The sequence below is a fragment of the Empidonax traillii genome, unplaced genomic scaffold (genome assembly GCF_003031625.1).
Source record: "Empidonax traillii isolate 1590-97213 ecotype Southwest subspecies unplaced genomic scaffold, ASM303162v1 scaffold62:size2133460, whole genome shotgun sequence".
In the NCBI taxonomy this organism is placed as follows: domain Eukaryota; kingdom Metazoa; phylum Chordata; class Aves; order Passeriformes; family Tyrannidae; genus Empidonax; species Empidonax traillii.
In genome coordinates, this window is record NW_020955255.1 from 1,862,467 (window position 1) to 1,876,565 (window position 14,099).

General features: G+C 37.3%; 1 protein-coding gene across 4 annotated transcripts in view; it reads right to left on the reverse strand.

Annotated features, from left to right (window-relative positions):
- FNBP1L (formin binding protein 1 like) overlaps positions 1-14,099 on the reverse strand; it is a 55,799-nt gene that overhangs the window by 13,036 nt on the left and 28,664 nt on the right. For all 4 annotated transcript variants that reach the window (XM_027879982.1, XM_027879983.1, XM_027879980.1 and 1 more), the window contains exons 3-9: positions 9,093-9,146; positions 7,421-7,568; positions 6,953-7,015; positions 5,329-5,433; positions 3,994-4,122; positions 1,776-1,922; positions 808-1,011 (exon numbers count right to left, since the gene is read on the reverse strand). In XM_027879982.1, the coding sequence (XP_027735783.1) occupies positions 808-1,011; positions 1,776-1,922; positions 3,994-4,122; positions 5,329-5,433; positions 6,953-7,015; positions 7,421-7,568; positions 9,093-9,146 (850 nt within the window). The remainder of the gene's footprint in view (positions 1-807; positions 1,012-1,775; positions 1,923-3,993; positions 4,123-5,328; positions 5,434-6,952; positions 7,016-7,420; positions 7,569-9,092; positions 9,147-14,099) is intronic.

A 14,099-nucleotide genomic window follows, 5' to 3' on the forward strand; every position in this document is an offset into this window, starting at 1 on the left:
CTCATAGAAATTTGTGAGAATCATTAAAATGGCTCACTGATATGTTCCAATACTAAACAAAGACATAACATAAAATGTAAATATGTGTATGCTCCATTATTCGTTTTTATGTAACTAATGCCTGTATTGACAATCTTTTTTGTTGATGCATGAAGGCATCTTGCACAGAAAGTGTTAATTGTAATTCCCATTATAAGAGAACAAAGGAGTCACTTCTATGCTTTCAATTTTTTCTTGAGCGTAGAAATATTTTTACCTATTTCATAGTAATATTTTCTAGGACATTTGCCAGTATGGAGTTTCAACACTGTTTTATCAATGAGGTATCATAAGCTTTAATGTTTTCAGACAAATCTCAGAAGTTTTCAAAAGCAGCAGGTCTAATAAAAATCCACATAGCGTTTCTATATATAAATGTGACATTTAGAAAGGGGTTGCTTTTTATATTATAAAAGAGAGATCTGAAGTCTGGCTGATTCCAAAGTACACTCCCCCTTATTTTTACATTCACAGTTAACACTTATTCTGTGCAACTGCAGAAAGTCTTTACAGAATCTTAGAAAGATTTCCCATTGCAGTAATGGGAAGCTACTTTTATCAAATGCAATGAAACATTCCCAGACACAAATCAATAGAAGGAATGTGGGAAGTATCCAACCCTGTTCAAGGCTTCAGATCTCCTTACACATATTCTAAAAGACAGTGGCAGGTAAGGGGAAGGTTATTTTAAAATAAATAAACTGCTGCTTCCATGCACTCTAGATGTTCACATTTTAATTTTCCAAATAATAATTTCTTAATTGTTACCTTTGGTTTCTTTCCAAACAGCCACAGCTTTCCTTTAGCCTTGCCAACTGTAGTTTTTGAATCAATTCTCATTCCTTCCTGCTTTGGTGTGCTGATGGTTCCATCAGAGATAGTTCTGTAAATATTCTGACTGTAGTCTTCAAATGGAAAATCTCCAGGAGGTTCAAAACCAGATTTGAAGCAGTCTATCACTAGCTGAGAGTCCTAAACATAGGACATTAAGGAGGTTAAAAAGCAAATCCATCAAGAACCAGACAGAGAAAAAACAGGGAGACAAATGTTTCTTTGAATTGCAGAGATGGGACAGTAAGAGCGAGCTCCAAACACGTGCTTTTGGACAGAGTGAGTTAAGATAACATACGCTCTTTTATCTCAGCAGTGCTCAAAGCACGCTCTGCTATTCAGAATCCAGCAAGTATTTCCCAAGGGTGATCACAGATTTAAAACAGGACATGCTTCAGGGACAAACTACTACTCCACTTTTTGATCTTTCAACATGGGCACTGAAAGGAAGATAACGCTGAGAAACCAGATGTAGAAAGGTATAATCAGGAAGAACCTGTATTATAAGGAATAAGAAAGAAGTGCCAACAGCTGCAATCAAACAGTGGAATGATACTCTGTTAACTGAACACCCTTTATATGATTTAATGTCACATAAAGGAGAAAATACCAACCACACTGGTATTCTAAGGCATTTCAGGATAACCAAAAGGTGTCCAAAATCAAATGCAATGAGAAAGTGTCAAAGATCTTCAGATCCCATGAAATCAATAAAACAGGAAGAGAGCAGACACCACAAGTGGAAGTGATCACTTAAGGTTTGAAATCACCACACTTTTCAAGCAGGCAAATATTTGACAACAGAAAGAAAGATGCACAGGTTAAGTCATCTCATCCCCTCTCCACAGCTTCCCTATCAGTTCAACTGCTCACACTCTTGCACAGAGTTTCTCAGTTCTACTTACTCTGTGTTCATCGACTGACTTGGCTGCAAGGATCATCCCTTCTAAACATTTCGAGATTATTGGAATAACTTTGCGCTCAGAGTCAGCAAAGCCTTTGTAACATTCACTAAGTTTGATAGTCCTTCTTTCATCCATTTCTTGAAGTTGCTGCAAGTGCAAAGAAAGACAAAACAAAGCTTTCATTTTACCCCCTCGATCCTGATACATGCAGTCCATTCTGGTCACCACAGTGTAGTACAGCATTTCTGTGCTTTCCTAATATATTTTTATTTGCTTAACAAAACAGAACTTGGAAGTTCTTTCAGACATAGATTTAAGATGCCCAGAACAGTAGTTACAAAAAGTTTATACTCTTTGATTGCTAAAAATTATATAAAGGACTGGACTTCCTTTTCCTCCTCCTTGTATAAAGCACATGTACAGGTCTACGGGCAACTCAGTTTAAAGAATTTGTTTCATGCCCAAATGAAAGACACGAGGAAGAAATTTTACTGATTTCTACATCTCCTCACTATCTCCTTCTAGTTCCAAGTAATTTCTCCAGTGATAAATATCTCCATCTTGCTTTTATTTTTATGCTTTCCAATAAATACTAATTATTTTAAAACAGGAAAAATTAAAATTATCTGCAGTTTAGACACAATCTCTGATTTGAAATACAAACCATTTCCTTTAGAAGTGTGCAAGAAAATAAAGAAAAAAATACCATTACATAAGATTTGCAATAAAAGTTTACCGAAACAGAACAAAAAAGAACAAATTCCAGAGAAATACTATTCAGGTCATAGCCCTGGACTTTTCACCTAATAGAAGGTGGGGAAACAAAAAACAAAACAAACTAAAACAACAACAACCAAAAAAAAAGCCCACAAAAAAACAAAACAAAACACACAAAGACCAATAGCACATACACCAATAGACTGTCAAAAACCAGGGAAGAAGTTGGATCTTTCCTGCAATTACACTAAGGCAGATGCCTCTAACAGTATTGAATTTCATCTCTCAAAAGCAAAACAACCTAGTCATGCTAAACCCTTTTCCCAAGGTTCTCCCACAGAATGTTACCAAATACTTGCAAGGAAATAATGAAAGTGTAGTCCCAAGAGAAAGTAGAACTAGGCCTTTTTGCTCTTACTGTAGGGTTCAAAAAATGTAAGTAATATCTTACAAGGATAGTGAATTTTAACCCTAGAGAAATAAAGGCAGTAAAGAAAAACTCTGGTCCATGCTACAAAGATGATCAAACTGTTTCTCCTGGGAGCTGACTGCAATTCTTCCATCAGTGTGTAATGTCAGATCTACTGCAGTGCTGCTTAACAGTTAAAATATTAGAAAACTCTTTCATAAGCCAAGGCAATTTTCTCCTGTGAATCCTAGACCTTCTAGTAAGAATTTAAAAAAAATTAAAAATTAACTGACTTGCGCTTGGGGAAAACATCAAGCATACTTTAAACAATATACCTTCAAATAAAGCCAGTACTTCCCTTGCCATTTCCTGACTCCCTGTGTCAGAATCAGTTCCCGTGTCTATTCTCCCATGTGGCTGGAGGTAAATGCCAACACACTTTTGAGCTCTCCTCACCTGAGGCCCCCCAAAGTACTTTAGTTTTTGAAAGACTGTTAAAAAATATCCTAACGGTTACCTAAAGCATCTCAAGAAATCCCCATTTTAGAATCAAAATACTGAACTTTAACTTTTTTTATTGTTTTAGAGAGGTGTGTGGATTGCTGGTAATATTGATGAAGCAATGACCAGCTGGGGGCCAGGGCTGGTACTTTTGCTTCCAATCACCCATTTTACATCTGTGCATGAGATCCATGAAACCACACAGTCACCACGTGCCTTCCTTCATCTCTGCCAGGGGCAAAGCGTTCACAGACACACAAATATCATGAGAACTACTGATCAAACCTTGTTAGAATGACTGTTTTAAATGCTTGCTGTCACCTACATGTCTCAAATGTTTATTTTGTCAGACCTCTTCAGCAATATTAAACAGTCTATAAAATATAAAATCTTACAGATAATGCAACTGAGCATTTTTGTTACAAATCTAAATATGGTAAACAATAAGTCTCATGATAAAACACCAGGCTGTATCAAGATTATGCCAATTTCTTGATGAAGTTATCCACTAAAATACTAAAACAAAAGTTTAAAATTTTAAAATGTACTTTTTTAGAAGATCAGACACACTTTATCTGTTAATTATTTTACCTTATAAATCTGAGGAATGACAATGTAGTAGTGTTTGTGCTGTTCCCCGTTAAAGTTCTGTAGTTGTGCAGCATATTCATTTTTGTTTTCATCAGCCATATGTGTGCGCAGGTTTAACTGTTGCTTGGCCTAACAGGAAAGTGTTACCAGGTTAAACATGTCTTGTGCTTTTCAATGACACACAGCATTATTTTATTTTACCAACTATGCAAAAACACTGGTCACAAGTCATCAAAACCAACATCTTTATAACTGGAATAAAAAGAATGTGAGACTTCATATCTACTGACACTCTACAAACCTCACTTGTCACATACAGAGAAAGCAAGGATCATTGTAGCTCTCTCAGCCACCCTGCTTAAATGCATATTCTAAAAAACACAGAAGTGACTGAACACACACACCACAAGATAACAAACATCAGAAAGCCTTCCTGTTTAAGACAGACAGTCATCCTAACTATCCAGAGGGACCATCACAAAGGCCAAGTAGAAGGTCCTGCACCTGGGTCAGGGCAATGCCAAACACTGACACAGGCTGGGCAGGGAACGGATTGAGAGCAGCCCTGAGGGGAAGGACCTGGGGATCCTTGCAATGAGCACTCACAGCCCAGAAAGCCAACTGCGTCCTCCTGGGCTGCATCAAAAGCAGCGTGACCAGCAGGCCAAGGGAGGTCACTCTACCCCTCTACTCCACTCTCATGAGATCCCACTTGGAAAGCTCCCAGCACAGGAAGGACATGGACCTGTTGAGAGTCCAGAGAGGGTCATAAAAAAGAACAGAGAGCTGGAGGATCCCTCCTACGAAGATAGGCTGAGAGAGCTGGGATAGTCCAGCCTGGAGAAGATAAGGCTCTGGGGGCACCTTAGAACTCCTTCCAGCACCTAAAGGGGCAACAAGAGAGTTGGAGAGGGACTTTTTACAAGGGTCCTAGTGATAGGACAAGGGGGCATGGCTTCAAACTCCTAGAGGGCATATTTAAATGAGACATTAGGAAAAAATTCTTTACTATGAAGGTGGTGAGGCACTGGAACAGGTTGCCCAGAGAAGGTGTGGATGCCCCATCCCTTGTCATGTTCAAGGTCAGGTTAGCTGGGGGTTTTCAAGATCCCTTCCAAGCCAAACCATTCTGATTCTATCTAAGCAGCATCATCTCGAGACTAACGAAGCATCCTCCCTTCCCATGCTGTCTGACATTTTACTGTAACTTTGATTTTGCACATAATAAGCAAGCACATTTTATACACAATTTTATACACTCACTGAATGTTGTTCCAGTAGTGCTGATAAACATACAAATAACATACTATTTTTAATAAAGGCCACTGCCCTTACCTTCTCAACATCAGCCTTTGTCGCATTAGTATCGTTGTCCAGCCGTTCGTAGCTTTGCTGGGCCTTCTCTGCCTCTCTGCATTCCCTCTCAAATTTCTTTTTGCTCTACAAAAGGCACAAACCTACTGCTTCAACAGCCACTATTGCCATTCAGTTCCATATATTAATGCTGAATTCTAAACATCAAAGCTACCATTTAAGTATCTTAGATTCTCTAAGTACCTTTAAATAAGCACATTGTTATCACAGCAACTAGATCTAAAAAATTTTCAACTTTTCTATTTAAAACTTATTTCCTTGAAGTACCAGCAAGGAAACTGCAATTACGCTACAAAGTACAAAATATACAATAATCCATTACAAAGAGCCACAGTTTATAATAATCACACAAGTCCACTTTCTAGCCTGACTTCAATAACCTAAATAAAAGTTACGGGGTAGAAAACTTAAACCTGAACCTGTATGAGCAAAATTTTCAAGTTCCTTCTTCAGTTATCAATTTTACTGCAGTAAACTTAACTGAATTATTATGAAGGCAGTCTGAAGGATGTATATACATGACGATCATCATCAGTATTCACATCAGCTGGCACAGCTGAAGGTAGCACAGACAAAATTATTCAATGTGCATGATGTTCAATGTATCCAGCTGTTGTCAAGACAACTGCTGTAGGAAAAACAGTTGCAGCTCAAGAATTTAGCATCTCTAGAGACAAACTGCAACAGAGACTGTGGGAGCACTGTTCTCCTGCTTCAGTGCAAAGGCAGGCAGTTGAGGTTAGTGTGTCACTTCAGGGCTGTGTGCATGGAAAAGACTGACTTTGCACTCAAGTCAACACAACGTTGCTTGAGCTGAACTCTGGGAATTATCTCGGTGAAGGGGGACAGCATCTAAAACTTCCACATCTGCCCCTATTCTGATCCTCCAACAATGAATTAAACTCTGACATAACAATGAAGCAAGACTCGGCTCATCTGGGACCACAACAACAAAGTCAGGAATTCACCTCTCCAATCTTATTTCACAATAATCTGGATCAAAGGTATAATAAATTTTTAAGACACAAAACCAGTAGAGAATATCAGAATGCATCTTGAACAGACTTGACTGAATTTTATATTTTCTTATCTTTAAAAGCATTTCTTTCAAGAAAAAGAGGCTTATAATCTGTTCTAGAGACATTCGCTTTCTGCATTTCTCTGTTAAAATTCTACCTCCTGAAAGTACAGTTGTCTACTGCTGTATGCTTGAATAAAATCATGTGACAAGCCCTCAAACTCAAGTCAAATACACTGATTTAAGATTTTATTTTCATATAAATAAGTTGTCACTATTAGCAGTCCAAGGAGAAGCAATCAAAGTCTGTACTCATGTTAAAAACAGATTCCTTTATGCTGATTATGCTGGATAAAAGCCAAGGCTTCTCTCAGACACACATACAGCAGATTGTTTTAACCAGGGAACTATAAATACATTGAACTATACTTTGGATGTTACTGTTACTTGGACATTCAGTACTACAGCTAAATACTAAAATCTAAGCAAGACAGTTGACAACAGCTCCATTTACACACTATATATTATTTAAGTTCAACAGCAATAAAATCCCAAACACCAACTCACATTATCCATCTGTTTCCAGCACATGTCCAGATACTGTTGAGCCTTTCGCCCTTCCTGAAGATGCTAAAAAAAAAACACATATAAGTTTAACTTGCCTGTCTTTTTAGTATTATTACCATTAGTTAATGCTTGCTCTAGTTGATAGCCTATGATGTGCAGTATCTCCCACAAGTTACTGGTACTCTTTGGAAGACATTACTAATCACATAAAAACAGTACCACACACAAAAATTACACTGGCAAAAAAAGGTTACTGATAAGCACTATCACCCAATATATTAATTTTTAGGTTTAATAACTGTGGTAAACCAGTGTATAGACATATAGAATAGCTTTAAATGTGTTTTATAAATGTATTACAAAACTTACTGCCATGTTCGTTAAACTGGCTAAACAAATACATCAATTCATTAAAAAACACACACACATTCTGACATCCTATTTATAAATAAAAAATATAAAAATTACCATTTTTCTCTCAGTTTTTAGATCATGAGAATATCTCATCAATTCTCCATACACTCTGTGTCCCATCTCTTCTGCAACTACTTCTCGTTGTCCTGCATAGTCATTCAGCTCATTAAGGATGTTAAAAAAGGCAATACACGAAGTAAACCTGACAGAAAGCACACACACACACAAACATACACACACAAAAGGTCAGGAAGGTTTTGTTAGATGGACTTCTTTTTGCATAGTCTGTACTCCTGTTTAAAGTAAAAAAAAAAAAAACCAAAACAAAACAAAAAAACAAACACCACATTTTACAACAAACCTTATCTTAATGTAAATTGAGTCAGGGCAGAAATACAAGCTGGGAATGCCTACGTTAAGCCTGGCACGTACTATATATGTTGCAATGACTCTTCAAATACATTTTATAAGAACATGGGGGGTTGTGGATGGAAAAGAAAGAAGAAGAATACTACCTGGAAAGCCCTGTAGTATAGTGGTATCTCCTAAGCTGCCAACTGAGAGGCCTGAGCTTGGGAGCGGATACATACGTCCCTAGGCTCGGAGGCTGAACTCGCTGCAGAGATGATGTGCTTGGTAGTCTTGAGGGTGGAACATGCCAATCATCCCACTCCTATGCATCCCGATGGATGTTCTACAGAACAAGTTTGCTATCAGCTCTGGAGACAGCTGCCTGTGTGCCTGCCCACCTCTTGGCTGGAAGTAAGGTGCCACTATGGCTGGCACTAAAAAGGGGGGAAGAGGAGGGGCAAAGGGTAGACAGTGTGTGTGGAAGGGAAGAAAGGAAAAAAAAAACAGGCACCACATTAAAATATACATCTTTCTCTCTTTTAACTGTGGAACACTGTCATCTCCATAGGCTCAGCTCTTGGGAATTTCAAACGCCACCCTTGCACTGGAAGGCCTATTCCCTGTGGTCCAGGATCTTTACATAGTTTAAAGAGCTAGAAGAAATCCTACCATGAATTCTCAGGCACTCTGCTCTGGCTGCAACCTGAAACTTGCCCGCTTTTTTTATTTCCTAAGACTTACCACTAAAGGAAAAAAAGTACTGTGCTTTTGTAAATATATTTTAAAAATGGCTACAGCCACGGACAACAAAACAAGCACATCTCTGATAAGGAAAGTTGTGTAGCACCAATTGTTCTGCCACCATCAGACATTCACTTATTTGGCCCCCAGAGTCAAAGCAAGTCAGCATTTTAAAAGCTCTTCTTGCCTGAAACATGACAATTTCATGTGCATTCAAGTCCCAGAATACAGATGTATCATTATGTTTGTATTGCCATAAAAATGCACTGGAAAACACTATTAAACCAAGAAAAAAGCAAAGCCTAAGGACACATAATTACTTTTCTTAAAAAAAAAAAAAACAAATACTAGACTGTACACAGCATGCTTAACTTCTGCTTTCAAAATTTCAGTTACCTAAAGATTAATTTGGGAGCGAGTACAACTTGCCATGTTTACTACATTAAAATACTAATAGGAGTAAACAAAAGTTTCATGCTTAAGAATTACAGGAAACTACGAGAAGCCAAGCAGAATTCTTTTGTTGTCTTAGCCAATTCAATACTTTATCTTAAAAAGAAAAATCCATAAAAGGACAGCACATACTGTTAGTCCTCGTTTGTTTATACATAGTACTCGAAATACACATTTTTACCTGGGTTCCTCATCTTTTGGTGAACGTTTAGGACAGTACTTCTTAACCAGATTCCTATTAAGGAAGAACCAAAAAAAGACACTATTTTAGAGTCTCTTTTGAGAAGACATGCACATAGAAAACTGCATGAACAAATTATTTCTTTTTAATGACTTCTAGGAACAAACTTTTTGCCTCTGTCATCTTACAAGGGTCCTTTAGATAACACAAGACAGAAATCTATGGTATTTTCAAAGTTCTAAGTCACTTCAACCTAGAACAATATGAAAATATTTTCAAACCTCCATTGCACAGTGACTAGACATAAAATAATGAGTTCTTTATTAAACATCGTTTTCACACATGCAGAAGCAGCTTGCAGAAAAGAACAAAGCAAATGTATGATCAGTGTGTAACGTACAGACAGTGCACACCGTATGCTGTACCCATGAGCACAGAACTCCATGCCTGAACTCAGCGTTAAATGTAGATTTGGGTTGACGGTTTTAACCACAGTATCTCCAAATCTTCAGTAAGGACATTTCCAGAACAGAAGAGACAACGTTTCTTTTCAGAAAACAAGAGTTTACAGTTTGCCCTACCACCAGCATTGCAAATACCAGGTTTTTGGAATCAAATTTCTGAAAGACAATCCATAGGACCAGCATTTAATACAGTATCACAGTCCAATTTCTGGTAACATTGGTATGAAATAATCTGCTTATCATAAAATGCAGAAAAAAGAGGAAAGGAGGAGTAAGAGAAGATTCTAGGAGGAAAAAAAAAGCCTTTTATGCAATGTTGTGTACCTCACCCCACTGTCTCTGGGTAACTTCAGTTGTTACAAACTGTGTACTACCTTACCATTAAAACAAGGGTGCTAATTTTGCTTTCATCTAAAATAACCTTGTGAAGTTTCTCAAATCCATTTATCTGGAAGTCACCTCTACAGTACAACAGTATGTGTAGTGTGATTATGTCCAGCCATGAAGCATATACCAAAACATGAGCAGGGACTTGGTGTGGAAACAGCAGCTTTAGACCTTCTGTCTCCTCCCATACCCTCTGAGACCAAAAAAACAACTATGATAAGACAAGTCCTCTTCATTCCAAAATGTACTAAGAAACAGAATAAACACTTTTTAAATATTGTCTACACATTTTATGGCAACTTTCTTATTGATGTTCAAGCAAGAATCTCTTCCTGCTATCACCAGAATCTGTTTTAACGTTCTAATTGGCAGGGATTGAAGGCAGACATTTTGATAGGAAAACGGATAAACCTGAGTAATAGAAAAAAAGCCCAACAATATTCACTAAGTGACTTCCTGTGTTCCATTTACCCTTACCTTTCTGCTTTGCTTCTCAGTGCTTATTAATGAATAGCAAACTCCTAAAATGCACCTTATTATTATTCCGACAGTGAAATGCATAACACACATACAGTGCTGTAGCTAAGCAACCACACACGAGCCTCTTCACAGGGAGGTTTGCAGAGATGTTAAAAATGAGAAAACTAATGACTTACTAAAATCCATACAGTTTAAAGAGAGAGAAAGGTCACAAATAAAGGAGAGAAGGGTCACAAATACAGATTATTTACTGGCATGGTGATTTCTGTTCTGGTTTCATTTTTTAATGGAATTGTTTACTATTTCTAGAGAGAAAAGTATTATATAATCCTTTCTCCTACAGTTTCAATAGTCAATTCTGTCTACCTTGGGATCAAAGGAACATGCAGATTTGAGACACTGTGTGATCAGGATTTAAAGTTCAATAACAGCACAGGATACAATAATCAAAAGCAATAAATATGAAATGACAAGCAAATGCAGAATTTAAAGATCAAAGAAAAAGCCAGTGTCCACATGAACAATTAAGCATAAATGGCTTTTCCAAGAACTGAATACCAACACTTAATAAAAACAGAGAAATTCAATTTAAATCTTTCAAGGAGCATAGGTTGACAAGCAGCCAGTGTGAGCGTGGATCTGAAGAGTGAAGCACTATTTCGAAGAGGAGCCAGTTGACATTTTTAAGGGGACGTAACATTCTCTAACATTTTTATCTAAATCCATGCATAATCCTCCGAATCCAAATACGGATCTGAACTAGTTTTTAAGAAAACTGCACAAGTAATTGTGGACCATCAGAACTGAACCAAATCTACAAGATTAACTGCTCTGGGCTTCCTTAGAAAAGTGTAGTTGATGATACTTCAATCTTCTTTGGAAGTGCAATTTAGACAACTTCTACCACACTCTGTCTCTCACAATCTGGAAGCAGATTTCATACAGGACTAACCACATCCAATTGTGCTGCTCCTGTAATTTTATCAACGTCTCTTCTTGGTCTCAGGTCAACATCAGTGAGATAGGAACCTGATTTTTAAGAGAAGTACCATCTCAGTCATGTAGGCAGAAGTTTCAAAAAGCACTCCAGTTATTAAATTAAAAGTACTTATAGTCATGTACATAAAATGTCTACACAAAATTTTACAGACGTGTACATAAATTGTGTTTATCAACTCAAAACTACGTTTTCTTCCATCAATTAATACAGAATGTAAAGAACAGAGGCAGCATTGTCAGTATGGTGTAATTTCTATGAAGGTAGCAGTTCAGGTACTATGGTATCTGCTTATACTAAACCTCTCCAGCTTCTATATCATACTATAGACGAGCTTGGGAACAAACTTCTTTTGCTTTCACAAGTTACTAAAATTGCACTAAGTACTTAAAGACATTCCATATTTATACATAAAGTAATCATTTCCATTTGGTTCTGACGACTTTGGTGATTAGGTATCAGTATTATGGACTGGGTGAAAACCATGACAACTGTATTTAGTAACATCTATCAGAAGAAGTTTTAACTGAAGCAATGAATCTTACAAAATTGTAACCTGGAATTTGAGTTTACAAAGCTGAATATTTTTGGAACCAGTGAGAACTTGTATGTGTAGGTTTGGAGAAACATCACTATAAAAACACCTGCCACAACCGTTTTTGGATAAGCAACAGTGTAAATTCTCAGCTCCAATCGAAGGAAGAGATATTTGAGAAATCATCACATGTGGCAATAATCTGTATCCCCAACTTAACATTTGAGCTTACACCCATTTTAAATAATGTTTCCATGACTCTGCATATAAAAATGTGGAAACTAGGTCTCAATTTGACTAGACATAAGCATATATTATTATCGTATTTTGAAAGGCACCACTTATACCCAATAGTATGCAGAAGGAACATGAAAAAACATTTTCTCACAGTAAGCAGACACCTCTAGAGATCACAATGTGCAATTTTAATGGACAACAAACAGCTCAAGAACAATCATCGCTATTTGCTTTAAACTGACAGTAGAGAAGCTGAGCACAGTCAGAAATTTTATTCTGCATGGTAGTTTGATCTACAATTGCAGGTAAAACTTGTATTACTGCTCAACATCACAGAAGGAACTCCTCTGTCTGCCCGAGAGTCTTAATGCTTCAGAGAGGACAAAAAGGGAGTGAACCTTCAGAATGGTTTTGTGTGTGATGATGTGGAAGTAAACAAGGCGGACCTTCACCTCGCCCATTTTCAGAAACAATGCTGATCAAAAGCAGCATCTGAGAATTCAATTTAAAAATTCAGCCAAGAGCCCAGTAATTTGGCACATGCTAAATCTAACTTTTTCCAGTTAAAAATATAAACAAAGTAAACAATCATATCGTTAAAATGAAATGTGGTAATCTACACTGCAATATGTTTGTCCTGAATCACATCACTGTAACTCGATAACGGCCTATAATAACTTTTGCAATCCTCGGGGTAACATAATACATTAGTTGAGACCTATGCTACAAAAAACTTTAGATTTTCCTTTAAGTTAGATCACGGAAAATTAAATTATAGTTGCCTTTTTGCAGAACAAAGTATATTGCAAAGACAAGATAAGCTCTGTAGACAGAAGATTTCTATTTTTCTTACACTTTTTTCAGTATCAAAGAAAAATAGCAAGGAATTACTTGTAAACTAAAACCAGCATTTGGACAGTTATCATTTCTGGAGTTACTCAGCAATCACAAACTGCAATAACTGCATACAGTAAGAATATAGTGAGTTCACTCAAACAGTTCCTCCTATGCTGTACATGCATCACTTGTCATCTCCCAGAAGACTTGGAACAGCTGTTGCACCTGGGAAAGCCTCATCACTAAGTTGTGAGAGCATAAAGAAAAAAAGAGTTATCAAAATGCAAGGGTATAAGCAAAGTGAATATGACTTTCTGCCAGGACACAGACTGAAAACTGTTTTGAAAAATTCACTCCAGTTTTCATTGTTGGGTTTAAGTCTATAAGAATAAGGTCCATCAATGACCTCAACAGAATGTTCACAGCCCAAACTGAACCCGAGAGACAGAAAAAAATACCACCATACATCACTGGCATTATCTTCCTGATCAGCAACTTGTTTCTTCTTGGTCTCCGATCCAAGTACTGTGAGAGAGCCTTAGAACTACCAAGAGGTGACCACTCACCATACTGTTCATACAGCTACTAAACAAGGGCATAATTTAATTCAGTTATAAACTTCATTATGAAAAGATTCTCAACACTCAGTTTTTCAGGTTATATTTCACTACAAAAGGAAAAAACAGTGATATACTAGAAATTTCCATCTGAGATATTAATGTCTATCTCACAGACCATATGCTGCCAGCATTAAAGTTCACCAGAACCACAGTCCTTCCCCCATCAGAACTTCCCAGGACCAAGCTGCAGAATGGCTAATCCTTCTGGATTTACCTCCTTCTGGAGGTAAAAATGTTGCTCGATCTCAACCTACCCTGGGCCTCATGCCTGTTTTACATGGTTAAAAATGGTGAATGGCCTCAGGAGCAACGATGGCTGAAATCAACTTGTTCTCACAACACAGTTCACTATGAAACAAAGTCTCCCCCAAAGAACACACAGGGAAGAGTATCAAAGAGCAGCTTCATGAACTGGTCTACTGGCAGAAAATCAGTCACCCTCATGTGTGT